The sequence below is a fragment of the Scyliorhinus torazame genome, chromosome 21 (assembly GCF_047496885.1).
Source record: "Scyliorhinus torazame isolate Kashiwa2021f chromosome 21, sScyTor2.1, whole genome shotgun sequence".
In the NCBI taxonomy this organism is placed as follows: Eukaryota; Metazoa; Chordata; class Chondrichthyes; order Carcharhiniformes; family Scyliorhinidae; genus Scyliorhinus; species Scyliorhinus torazame.
The window spans coordinates 114308000-114320190 of record NC_092727.1 but is presented as its reverse complement, the minus strand read 5'-3'; the positions used below and the strand labels follow the sequence as shown (position 1 = coordinate 114320190).

General features: G+C 46.7%; 1 protein-coding gene across 1 annotated transcript in view; it reads right to left on the bottom strand.

Annotated features, from left to right (window-relative positions):
• Window positions 1-12191, bottom strand: part of stat3 (signal transducer and activator of transcription 3 (acute-phase response factor)) — a 69056-nt gene that overhangs the window by 19098 nt on the left and 37767 nt on the right. The window contains exons 6-13 of the mRNA XM_072487315.1: window positions 8636-8728; window positions 6483-6564; window positions 6238-6332; window positions 5960-6111; window positions 5653-5811; window positions 4575-4667; window positions 3688-3747; window positions 1548-1577 (exon numbers count right to left, since the gene is read on the bottom strand). Of these exons, the coding sequence (XP_072343416.1) occupies window positions 1548-1577; window positions 3688-3747; window positions 4575-4667; window positions 5653-5811; window positions 5960-6111; window positions 6238-6332; window positions 6483-6564; window positions 8636-8728 (764 nt within the window). The remainder of the gene's footprint in view (window positions 1-1547; window positions 1578-3687; window positions 3748-4574; window positions 4668-5652; window positions 5812-5959; window positions 6112-6237; window positions 6333-6482; window positions 6565-8635; window positions 8729-12191) is intronic.

The window sequence follows — 12191 nt, the reverse complement described above, 5'->3', positions numbered from 1 at the left end:
TAATGTATTGCATTAAATTGCTATTTCCACTACTTTAAAATAAAGTGTTAAGAAAACTCCAAAATTACTGTATTCTTCCCCGAGGCAAATGTGTTCAAAATTTTAAATAGAATTTAGCTAATGGTGCCTCAGAAATAATTACAGGGCGGGATTTACTGGCTGATTACTGGCTGATCAAACTGACGGGAAATTTAGGGCCCACACCGGCACACTGGTTTCTCAGCAGCGAGGGGTGCTGTCAACAGGAAATACTGTCGACAGCAGCAGGACCGGTAGATGGGCCGCCTCCACTGTTGAAAAATACACAGTGGGGTGGTCGGTAAATCCTGCCAATAGTTTCTACAACTTCACAAGTGCATTTAGCTGGAATGGACTAAACCCGAGCCAACTAAATTATGGATCCTCTGAAAGACAACGTACATTTTGTTTGTTGACTCCAAGCTGAGTTGCATCAAAGAATATCTTCCGAACTGGTCTAGCAACCCATGCAGTTCAGGGCAATTAGAGCTGGGCAATAAATACAGCCCTGCACATCATCACTCATAGAAAACATTTAGAAACAATATATGCACATTCTGGACATAGCATTACCCTTGCTCAAAAAGCCTTTTACTTTGGGTGTGGTTTAACTACAGAAAAATAGAGTCAGTTCTGGGCAGGAATCAAGGGGTCATTTCCGGCGCTAGAACAGCACTCGTTTCTTTTTGGCCCCCGGTGCGGAATGCCCCAGAGGCCACACCTACTCGCATATCCTGCACTGAGGAGCTCCGGCAAGTGGAGCTCCACAGTGCAGGAAGTGATCGGGACGCCATTTGCCGATCTATCAACCCCGCAACGGGACCTCTGGACCCACCCCAAACTCACCTGTTGGTGACCTCGAGCCTCCCCGCACCCTACCGCATACCGGCAGGGCACCTCCAGGCCAATCCCTAGCAGGGTGAAATGTCAGCCTGGCTGTGTCACCTGGACAACTTGGCATTGCTAGGCTGGCATCACAAGGGTGCAGGTGGCACTGCCAAGGTGCCAGGCTGGCAGTAACATGGTGCCCAGGTGGCACCACCAGCGGTGCCAGTCTGGCCAGAGACCAACCATCCAGGGGCCTCCCATTGTCTAGGACACACTCTCCCCCGCCCTTGCCATTCCACTTGGTCCCCCTTTGTGGAGATCAGTACCAACTGGCGTTCAATGGGGCCCTCCTCGACAAGGCCGATTGATGCCAGGTGGGAGTTTGATCCAGTGTCAGCACGGCTAAGTGGGTTTTTAAATTCACTTAAACATGCAAGACTGGGTCCTGTCCATTGTGTGCATGATCCAGATTGCGAAGTCTCGCGAGGCATTAAGGCTATTGGGAATCCCAGACGAGCCTCTTCCAGCAGCTTCAGTAAAAGGGCAATTGCTAGTTTTGTGACACGTTGCTCTTGCTCACACCACCAATAATGTTGTACGTCAGGGATTATGAAAACTAAAAACAGTGAACACAAACAAAAAGCCCCAAAATAACATTCAGCGTCCAAGGAAGAGAGGGTAAAACCGAGAACAAAACTCACCCCCTCAGAGCAGAACCTTCTCCAGAATCCCTGCAATAAAATTGAAAGAAAATACTAAGTGTATATTCTGCCTTTGTCTGTGGTAGCATGAACTCAGAAGTAAAATAAAAAATAATTTGGATTCACATTTTTGAAAATAAATGATGTTTTTTGTAGTTTTATTTGATATCCTAAACTAACTTATTTTCCCTAGCTAAAAAACATCCAAATAACTGTGAAATGGTCACTCCAATAATGTTCATTAAAGAGAGGATGTATCATAATGAGGCTCAAACTCCAAAGTGCAGCTGGAATACCTGAGCAGTGCGCCAGGTAGTCAGCTATCATGTTGGAACAGTAGTAGGCCATTCAACCTTCAAGCATTTTCTGCCATTCATGACTGATCTGTACTTCAACTTTCTTTCTCCAAATCTTGCTACATCATTGACTCAGCATTAACAGCTTTGTGGAGTAGAACATTCCAGATTTCTACCATCGTAAATTTGAAAAAGTGCTACTGGCTGTCACTCCCAATCAATGAAGATAGGGGCGGGATTCTCCCAGCCCTGCGCCAGGCCGGAGAATCCCCGCGAACGGGCCACGTCGCCGGCACGCGATTCTCCACGGTGCAGAGAATCGGCGCCATTGGCGGCGGTGTGGTTAGCGCGGCGCCGGTCGTGGCCCACCGATTCTCCGGCCCGGATGGGCCGAGCAGCCGTGGGAAAAGAGCCGTGTCCTGCCGGCTCCGTTCTAACCTGCTCTGGGCCCGTGGGACCTCAGCGTGTAAGGGCCGGGTGGCGACCTGAGGAGGGGGGGGGACCCTGGGGGGAGGGGGGGGGGGGCTCCGATGTGCCCTGGCCCGCGATCGGGACCTACCGATCGGCGGGCCGGCCTCTGTGGCTGGGGGCCTCCTTTCCTACGCGCCGGCCCCAGTAGCCCTGCGCCATGTTGCGTCGAGTCCAGCGCGTTGAAGGAGGCCAATGCGCATGCGCGTGGTGGCTCCGGTGCCACTGCGCATGTCCTCGTTGGCGCCGGTGCATGCGCAGATCCCGCGGCGCACAGTTCACGCCGAGATCTGCAGCTGGAGCGGCGCGAACCGCTCCAGCGCCATGCTGGCCCCTCGGAGCGGCCCGTTCACGCCATCATAAAAGGCAACGGCGTTTACGACGGCGTGGACACTCTGCCACGGGATTGGAGAATCCCGCCTCTAGTTTTCAGATTGTTTCCCTCTTGTTCTGGATTCTCTCAGTGATAACTGTTTCTCTGTGTTTTCCCGATCAAATCCCTTATAACAAATCCCTTATAAACATTTTAAACATCACAATTAGATCACCCCATAACCAATAACCAATGGAATAAAGGTATAAAAGCCAAGTTTATGCAAACTATCCTCATAAACTAACTGTTCAAACCTTTTAACCTGTATTCTTCCAAGATCAAAGCATTCTTTCGGAGGTGCTCCTGCTAAAATTGAATGCAGTAACCCAGATGGGCTTTGACCAAAGCTCTGTACAAATGATATCTAGTTACTGTCCTTTGTATTCCATCCTCCTTAAGATGAAGGCCAATGTTCTATTGGCCTTTTTAGGGGCATTGCATTAAAAAAATCCCCTGGAGACAGCGGAGCTACCCATTCCACTTTTCCTTCCACAGTGTACATTTTAATATATAGGTGCCAATAGCTGTTTTATGTAATGCTTATTAGGAAACCCAATCCGAAACAGCATATTCTACGTTAATAAGCTACCCTCACATTATTAGGCAAGATTGACTCATTTATTTGTAGGTGTTGCCTAGACTGTCTTGTTGATCCTAAAAAGTTGCATGTTCCAAGGCCTCTTGGTGTATGAAACAGGAAAAGCATAATTTCACTATTATACCTGTCATTGTGTCAGACTTAGGGGACACTTAAAGGCAAGTGCACATTACTATAAAATATTGACACACCATATTAACCAATATGAAGATTTGTGTGTATAATATATATATAAATATATATACACACACATCTTTGGAAAAAATTATAATAAAGAGTACTGACAATCATATTCTTAAGATGTTAACTGTAGAAGGTGCAACAACATACATCACCAGCAAATGAAATGCCTCCACAGTTAACATACAAATATAATTAGCAGTATGCAAGTTCATTTGTACTTACTTGTCAATGGCAACCTTGATTTTAAGCTGGTAATTCAACTCAGGAAATTTAACCAGCAACCTGTGAACAGAGTGTGTGCAGTAGATTTGATAAGTATGATAGTTATTACAAAATGAAGCATAAATGTCATTATTTTGTATTGCCTAAGTAATGTATGCAAACAATCTTCAGGAACTGTGGACCATATGCACAAACATTTTTAGATAACTATCAAAATGCATATAGTTAACACCACGATACTACTTATTGTTATAACAGTTTCTTCACAGTTGGGAAATTACCTCACTGTGAGGTTCCCTCAATCTTCACTTACAAGATGATCATGAAATAGTCATTCTGCCACTTTCACTTCAATGCAAAGTGGTTTCAGCTGCATTGTAAGGTACATTTTGATGTCAGATTCTGTTGAGGCCCTGAGCACACTACAAACAAGCAACGTGAAACCTCTTCTCGAGAGGATTTCACTTACTTGAGGTTTACACACCAATTGTGGGCAACTTCAGCCTCACGCGAAATCCACATTTCACCTTCAACAATGCAGTAATGAAGCATCAACTTAGATTATGTCGAAGAGTCCTGTAGTGGAGTTTGAACTCTCAACTTTCAGAAAATGAGACTTAGTCAAGGTGACATTTTAATTGTAGGCATGGAACCTACAATTTTCATCAATGAATATCACGTGGTGGTGAAGGCAAATATATAGTCACTGAAACATTACAACACTCAGCAATGATTACTTTAAATACTAATGGAAAGAGGTGTTCTTTTTAAACAAATACGAATCAGAATCAGTCAAAGTATCAGAACTGATATCTAAACAGTTACCTCAATGCTTTTGTTATAGAATGCTACCATGATATGCTCTCAATAAGTATTTTTCTACCCACCTCACTTTTGTTGTGAACTGCACACCTGTTTTGATTACTAAGGGACGGTCTGGATGCATTGGCATGCATGGTTGTCTCTCCACAACGAAGGCACTGAGAAGAGAAACAGATTACATAAATCTACAATGATACAATACTGGGCAACTGGCATTCAATTAACTGCATTTAATGGTAGTCTGGTGGGACTGTGTTAGCATATTACCTAATGGGCCTTGTTTGAATTACAGCTTGGATGGTGTAGTAGTTAATCATTACCCCCATTTTCTAGTTGATCTTTTTTAGATATGTTAGCAGCAACAAGTGGTACTAAAGTAAGAACTGTAACCACCCGAGTTGGGATCAACATCTTGCACTTTCCTTTCTATGAAATAGATTTGCACTCATCTCAGGACAAATAGGGTTCAAGTTTTCTTTCAGACAGTTGTAAAACAAATTTTGGCTTTCTAAATTTAGCTTCTAGTGAATTCATGACTGTTGCACAAAACACCAAAAACGTGGCTCAAAACGTGGTACAAAGGATGCAGTTATAACACTGGGGGATTAGTAATCAACTCAGTTTAATTCTCTTGTTGCTTCCATGCAATGTATACAGACTATGATAAATAGCTTGGTGATAAGACATGGAAATGTCCAGGCTCATCAAATTGTTTTCTCAGCCTGAGCTTGAGATTAGAAAATGAAGCAGAAGATTAGGTGAATAAGAAACTCTGAAATAAATCCATTTGCTAAACTACAGAAGTTATAAATACAAAGCATATATTTAAATGATAGCGTGGCAAAATTGTGTCATTACATTGTCTATGGCTGGGATCTTCCACTCGCTCACACCAGCAGGGTTCTCCAGTCCTGCGGCAGTGAAAGGAGTTTTGGCTGACCGCCAAATTCTCCATTCTTGCTGGTAGCGGGGCAAACTCTGAACATAGAAGCCTGGCCTATATCTCAGTTCTCATTTTTCACAATTATATTATTTTATATATACTAACTGATGATGCATTCCCACAAGGTTTAGGGTAGTATTTCAATGCGCAGCAAACGGCTGTGAAGGATCTAAAGGAAGAGTAACACAAGATTGAAGTACCTTTTAATTAAGCTCCTAAATAATTCAACAATCCTCTCCTCCAGCACTGGTCTGTGGTGAACAATAGGATCACCTTTGTAAGAAACCTTTTGCTGTAGTTCTTCCAGTTTCTTAATCTGCTGACGTGTTTGGAGCTGAGACTCAGCCAAAGATGTAATCCTGATAATGGGCAAAATAGAACATACATTGTGCCATGTGGGTATTTGATTTGTAATGATAGTTCCCAATAAAACATTTCAAATATTGATGCATGTATTCCATAAATGAGAATATTAAAAAGAAACTCAGTTATCAACATATTTCATACCAGTTTTCAAGACGGTCAAGGCAGATATTGGGTGGACCTCCAATACATGCTATTTGTTGCCGCCTTTTCCAGTCAGCCAATTCTTCATCGGTCAATGTCTTCTGCACAAACTCCATTGTGGACAGCAGGGCAGCTAGGTCAGTGACTATTTGCTGTTATAAAGGAAGATTTTATGGCAAGAATAAATATTACTGTGAAAAATTTGAACTGATAACCAACTTTACAATAAGCAAAATAAAAGATTCCTGAACAAGCGTAATTGTTTTTAAGAACTGTACCCTCCTCATTTGATCCAGCGCTGTCAACATCTGTTCCAATTGTGCCATCTTCTGTCTTGTTGCTGCCTGTGAATTCCCATTCAAATCTTGCACATCTGTTAACATTTAGAACAGAACGCTGTGTTCAAGAGATGTGAGAGTGCACTGCAATTTCAATCAATTCAGTTCCAGACACAACTCCATTATTCATTCACTTCATACTATTACTGCTGCTTCATTTTAAACTAGTTATCAGAACCACTCACCTCCTTGGCTTTTCAAGGTCTTGTAGTTAAAATCAAAATCATCCTGTAGGTTTTCCAGTACTTTTATTTTGTGTTCAAGATCCTATAAAACCAATATACTTATGCATTTCATTTGCCAAGACATGGTTAATTGCAAACCTCATTTAAAACAAAACTAATTTTAATGTACATGGTCTCTGAATAGCACAGATTAAATTTACTTAAATGTAACTTCAAATTTAGGGATACTGCTCAAAGTGAAAGCCAGAATGCGCTTCACACACTCTGAATTCTAAAGAGGAAAGCAACACGAAAGGAGTATCAGGTGCTTAAATTAAAAATCAATTTTAAGGTCTTGGAACCTCAATTCCAGTGGAACACGAGTAACGCAGTAGAACAAATTGCTGGGGCTTGCAGCAGATTTCTGTTCCTATATTCCTAAACTTCGTTGAGGATTCCAACAGAGCAAACTTGTTTTGTTACATGGTGCACTACCTAGCAGGCTTGGTCATTGTGGGTGCAAATCCCATTGTGGGCACTAAATCTCACGAAAGAGACAAAATGGGATTTGCACTGGTAAGATCACGATTTGAGATCTTCCCCGCACTGTCCCTCGGGTGAGAACCTGGGGCGACATTCTCCGACCCCCCGCCGGGTCGGAGAATCGCTGGGGGCTGGCGTGAATCCCGCCCCCGCCGGTTGCCGAAGTCTCCAGCACCGGATATTCGGCGGGGGCGGGAATCGCGCGGCGCCGATTGGCGGCCCCCCCCGCTCGATTCTCCGGCCCGGATGCGCCGATAAATTGCCTGTCCCGCCGGCGTAAATTAAATCACCTACCTTACCGGCGGGACAAGGTGGGGTGGGCGGGCTGCGGGGTCCTGGGGGGGGGTGGCGATCTGACCCCGGGGGGTGCCCCCACGGTGGCCTGGCCCGCGGTCGGGGCCCACCGATCCGTGGGCGGGCCTGTGCCGTGGGGGCACTCTTTCCCTTCCGCCTCCGCCACGGTCTCCACCATGGCGGAGGTGGATGAGACTCCCTCCACTGCGCATGCGTGGGAAACTGTCAGCGGCCGCTGACGCTCCCGCACATGCGCCGCCCTGAGATGTCATTTCCGCACCAGCTGGCGGGGCAACAAAGGCCGTTTCCGCCAGCTGGCAGGGCGGAAATTCCTCCGGCGTCAGCCTAGCCCCTCAATGTTGGGGCTCGGCCCCCAAAGATGCGGAGCATTCCGCACCTTTGGGGTGGCGCGATGCCAGTCTGATTGGCGCCGTTTTGGGCGCCAGTCGGCGGACATCGTGCCGTTTCCGGAGAATTTTGCCCCTGATTTCCATAAATTTGAATACATTTTAATGTAATTGAACGGTTTTATGTCTTAGCTCCCCCCCCCCACACGTATCATCCTCCTACCCCCCCAGTGGCCTGACCTCACGCCGACATGTTTTCAAAAGCGAAAACCAGTCGTGATGAGCACACCGAGAGTACATGGAGGCCCTGGCTGTTCAGGAATAAGGCTGTTGTGGAAGGGGGGGGTTGCTGATTTATAGGTTAATTTCGGATTGGGGGTGCCTTTTCATCTCAGAATCCCACCTTTACTGGCGAGCTTAACCCCCCTCCCCGCCCCAAGCTGGCTGTGTGATTCTGGCCAGATTTTGAAATTGCAGAATGCTGCTTAATCAGGTGAGAAAAAGCATCTGTGAAGCAGGCGAGTTTCACACAGCTTTACTCGCCCGATCAAGCATTCTGTGCAATTTGGGGAAAATTCCGCCCATGGTTTATTCCAAATAATCCATAAGCAGTTGTTCACATCTTGCATAACAATTCACTGTGCAAACGTGTATAATACTCAGGCTTTAGAATGATCAGATTTTAATATTTCTAAAATATGTACTGCTCTTCAGCGGCAAGGATTTTTATTGACACCATCTAATGTCAAAACAGTAAAATTGGTTTAAAAATGTCTGTGCTGAGCAATGCCTGACCTGCAACATGGTAAATTATGATTTTTTTGGTTGACTATACTTCATCTTTTCAGACCCTACACATCTAAATAGCAGTTGTGATGCTCCAGTTGTTTTGGCTTTGTAGTTATACGATTTCACATTTGCCATTGCAACAGTTCAAATTAATGCAAGAAATTAAATTTGTATTTTTTTCTGTTCGTCAAATGTACTCACCTGCACTCTCTTTCGTACATCCTGCAGATTATGTTCAAGAATCTGCTGTTTCTCAGTTACTACAGAACTGTGATGCGGTGACTGCCCAGCTTGCTGAAAAGATAAGAAAAGAAAAGATATTCAATAATTAATTTGAGCTATGAAAAGTAGGAATGCCAAATTTACAATACATCCATTTCAGCAACAGACTAAGATAAACATATCTGAAATAACTTCAATAAAGTACTGGATAATAGTCAAAAAAACGAAGAAGGAAATGGGATTAGTTTTGTTTAAGAGGCAATGGGCCCGATATAACCAAATGGGAACATAATCCCATAGCGAGCGCGTTTAGCTACATGTTTCCCAGCGCACGCAGCACCAAGAAACAACCCATTATCTAACGCCCATCCGGTTATATATGGGGCCTCAATGGGGAACACATGCCGAGGCCACACTCAGTCCCATTTTCTGCCTGAGGAGGTCCGCTCGCTGGAACTCCTCTGTGCAGCTCGAGATCAGGAAGCCATTTTTAAATAGCGTCCCAATCTCTCGAGCTCTTGACACGACCCCTGAACTCCAAGCCCCAACTCACCATAAGGGGGTCGTGGGACTCCTCCGCACCCACGCAGTGCATCCCATCTGGATGATCACCGGCACATGAAAAATGCCAGTGTGGCACCTTGGCAGTGTCAACCTGGCAGTGCCCCTGCCAGCTACCTGTGCCATTTAGGCACCGTGGCAGTACCAGGTAGGCACCCAGGTGTTTCTGCCAGGGTGCCGTTCTGACTGGTCCCCATTTGAGGAGAACAGCACTGAACGGCGGTCGCCCGAGGTCACCAAGGCGAAGGGGATAGATCCCAACACCTTAGTTACCTCAGGGAACTGCATAGTAGTGTGAGTCTAGCTGTCTCGCTCTAATATGCAGATTTGCCAAAATGTGATCCCGTTTCACATCACAACAACTCACGAGATCGCATTAAATCTTGTGAGGCGTAGCGAGCTGGATAGAACCTGGGAACGGGGTCTCCCAGCATTTATTGGCCACGTTGCGCTGCAGCTTGCTGCTTTCTGGGCACAGCGTGGCCGGTAGATCGCGCCCAATTTGTTATGGTCAGGAATACAATATGATATGAATATATCATATTTTTCAATATTTCCCCAAGATCACGTGGTATACTGTGAAACCGGCTTGTATGTGTGTGCGCATGTGCATGTGTGTGATTAATATAACTGAACTGAAGGCAGTTAGACTGCAAGTTTAAAAACATCATAAACAGGTTAAGTGTGAAAATAAGTATTTTGAAGTGGAGATCAGCTGGGCCAAGATAGAATACGAGTGAGCAGCATTAATAGAGGTTTACATTAGGAAGATAAGGGGCGAGATTCTCCACTCCCTCGCCGGTTGGGAGAATCGCCTGGGCCGCCAAAATTTCCCGGGACGCCGGTCCGACGCCCTCCCGCGATTCTCCCAAGCGGCGTGAACGGCCAGGTCGAGTTCTGCGGGCCGCAGAATCGCCGGAGACACCCAAAATGACGATTCTCCGGCACCCCCGCTATTCTCAGGCCCGGATGGGCCGAGCGGCCAGGCCAAAACGGCGGGTTCCCCCCGGCGCCGTCCACACCTGGTCGCTGCCGTCGGGAACAGCACGCGAACGCTGGGGGGGGGGGGGGGGCCTGCGGGGGAGCGAGGGGGGATCCTGCACCGGGGGGTACCTCAAATGTGGGGTGGCCCGCGATCGGTGCCCACCGATCGTCGGGCCGTCCTCTCTGAAGGAGGACCTCCTTCCTTCCGTGGCCCCGCAAGATCCGTCCGCCATCTTCTTGCGGGGCGGACTTAGAGAGGACGCCAACCCTGCATGCGCGGATGACGGCAATTATGCGGCGCTGGCCGCGTCATCTATGCGGCGCCGTCTTTACGTGGGCGACAAGGCTTGGCGCGTGTAGATGACGCGGCCCCAATCCTAGCCCATTGTCAGGGCCTGAATCGGTCGGGATCGGGGTTGTTTCGCGCCGTCGTGAACCTCGACGCGGGAGTGAAGAATCCCGCCCAAGGTGGGAGGATGACTTGAAACTTAACTAATGTATTTCAAAAGAAAAATTCCAATTGGCAAAGATTGTAAGTGAATAAATCAAAGTATCAACTTTAGTTTTACCCCACAGTAGTAGCCATAAAATAACACGAAAGATTTGTATATTTTGAGAAAGGGATGCAAGAACAATGTATTTAAAGATGAAAGGGGAAAAATATTTAAAGAGAAGGCTGTATATGTCAGTGTGGCCATGTTATGCTGAAGAGCATGTGTGCTGAAACAGACCATTGAAGAATACAGTTTGTAGCTACCCTCAGACAAGACTAGTGTGTCTGCAAGGTTTTGATAAAGATTTTGGTTTCCCAGAAGCAAATGAGGGAGAAGCCTGTGGAATACTTCCCGATACCAACAGTGGATGTTTGCGGTAATATTACTGGAGTTTTCATAGAGAAAATTGCCTATAAAGGGTGTTTAATTCCGAGTTTAATTAAGTAGAAATCTTTTGGGAAATGTTTGTAGAGCTACTGTTAACTGTGTAGATGTAATCTTTGTTTAATCTTTCCTTTCTTTTTAAAAAATAAATGTTGAAATTTAATATTTAAAATCTCCAAAAATTGTTTGAAATTTTTGTTCCTGACTTCAGTGCAGATATCTCCTCATGATAAAATACAAATTGCAAATCATTGATAGCTTGACCATTTTCCCGTTGGGATATGGGCAGCCCAGCAATTACCACTTGCCATATCATAGCAAAAGAGAATTGAATATATATTTCAAAAGGAAAAAAAAAATCAAGGCTATGGGAAAAAATCAGGGGAATAGGACAAATTGGATAGTTTTTTTTACAAGAGCTGGCACAGGCACAATGGGCTGAACAACCTCTTTCTATGCTGCAAGATTCAATAGTTATATGGTGCTTCTACACTACATTAATGCCATACATTAAACTGGGGCGCGATTCTCCGAAACCCCACCGGGTCGGAGAATCGCCGGGGACCGGCGTGAATCCCGCCCCCGCCGTGCCCCGAATTCTCCGCCACCGGAGATTCGACGGGGGCGGGAATCGCGCGCGCCGGTCGGCGGAAATCCCCCGGCGATTCTCCGGTCCGCGATGGGCCTAAGTCCCGCCGCTGTCAACCCACGCCGGCGTGGATTGAACCACCTTTCGAACAGCGGGACAAGGCGGCGCGGGCGGGCTCCGGGGTACTGGGGCGCGGGGCGATCTGGCCCCGGGGGGTGCCCCCACAGCGGCCTGGCCCGCGATCGGGGCCCACCGATCCGCGGGCGGGCCTGTGCCGTGGGGGCACTCTTTTACTTCCGCCTTCGCCATGGTCTCCACTATGGCAGAGGCGGAAGAGACCCCCTCCACTGCGCATGCGCGGGGATGTCGTGAGCGGCCGCTGAAGCTCCCGCACATGCGCCGCACGGCAAAGTCATTTCTGCGCCAGCTGACGGGGCACCAAAGGCCTTTCCCGCCAGCTGGCGGGGCGGAAATCAGTCTGGCGCAGGCCTAGCCCCTCAAGGTGAGGGCTAGGCCCCCCAAG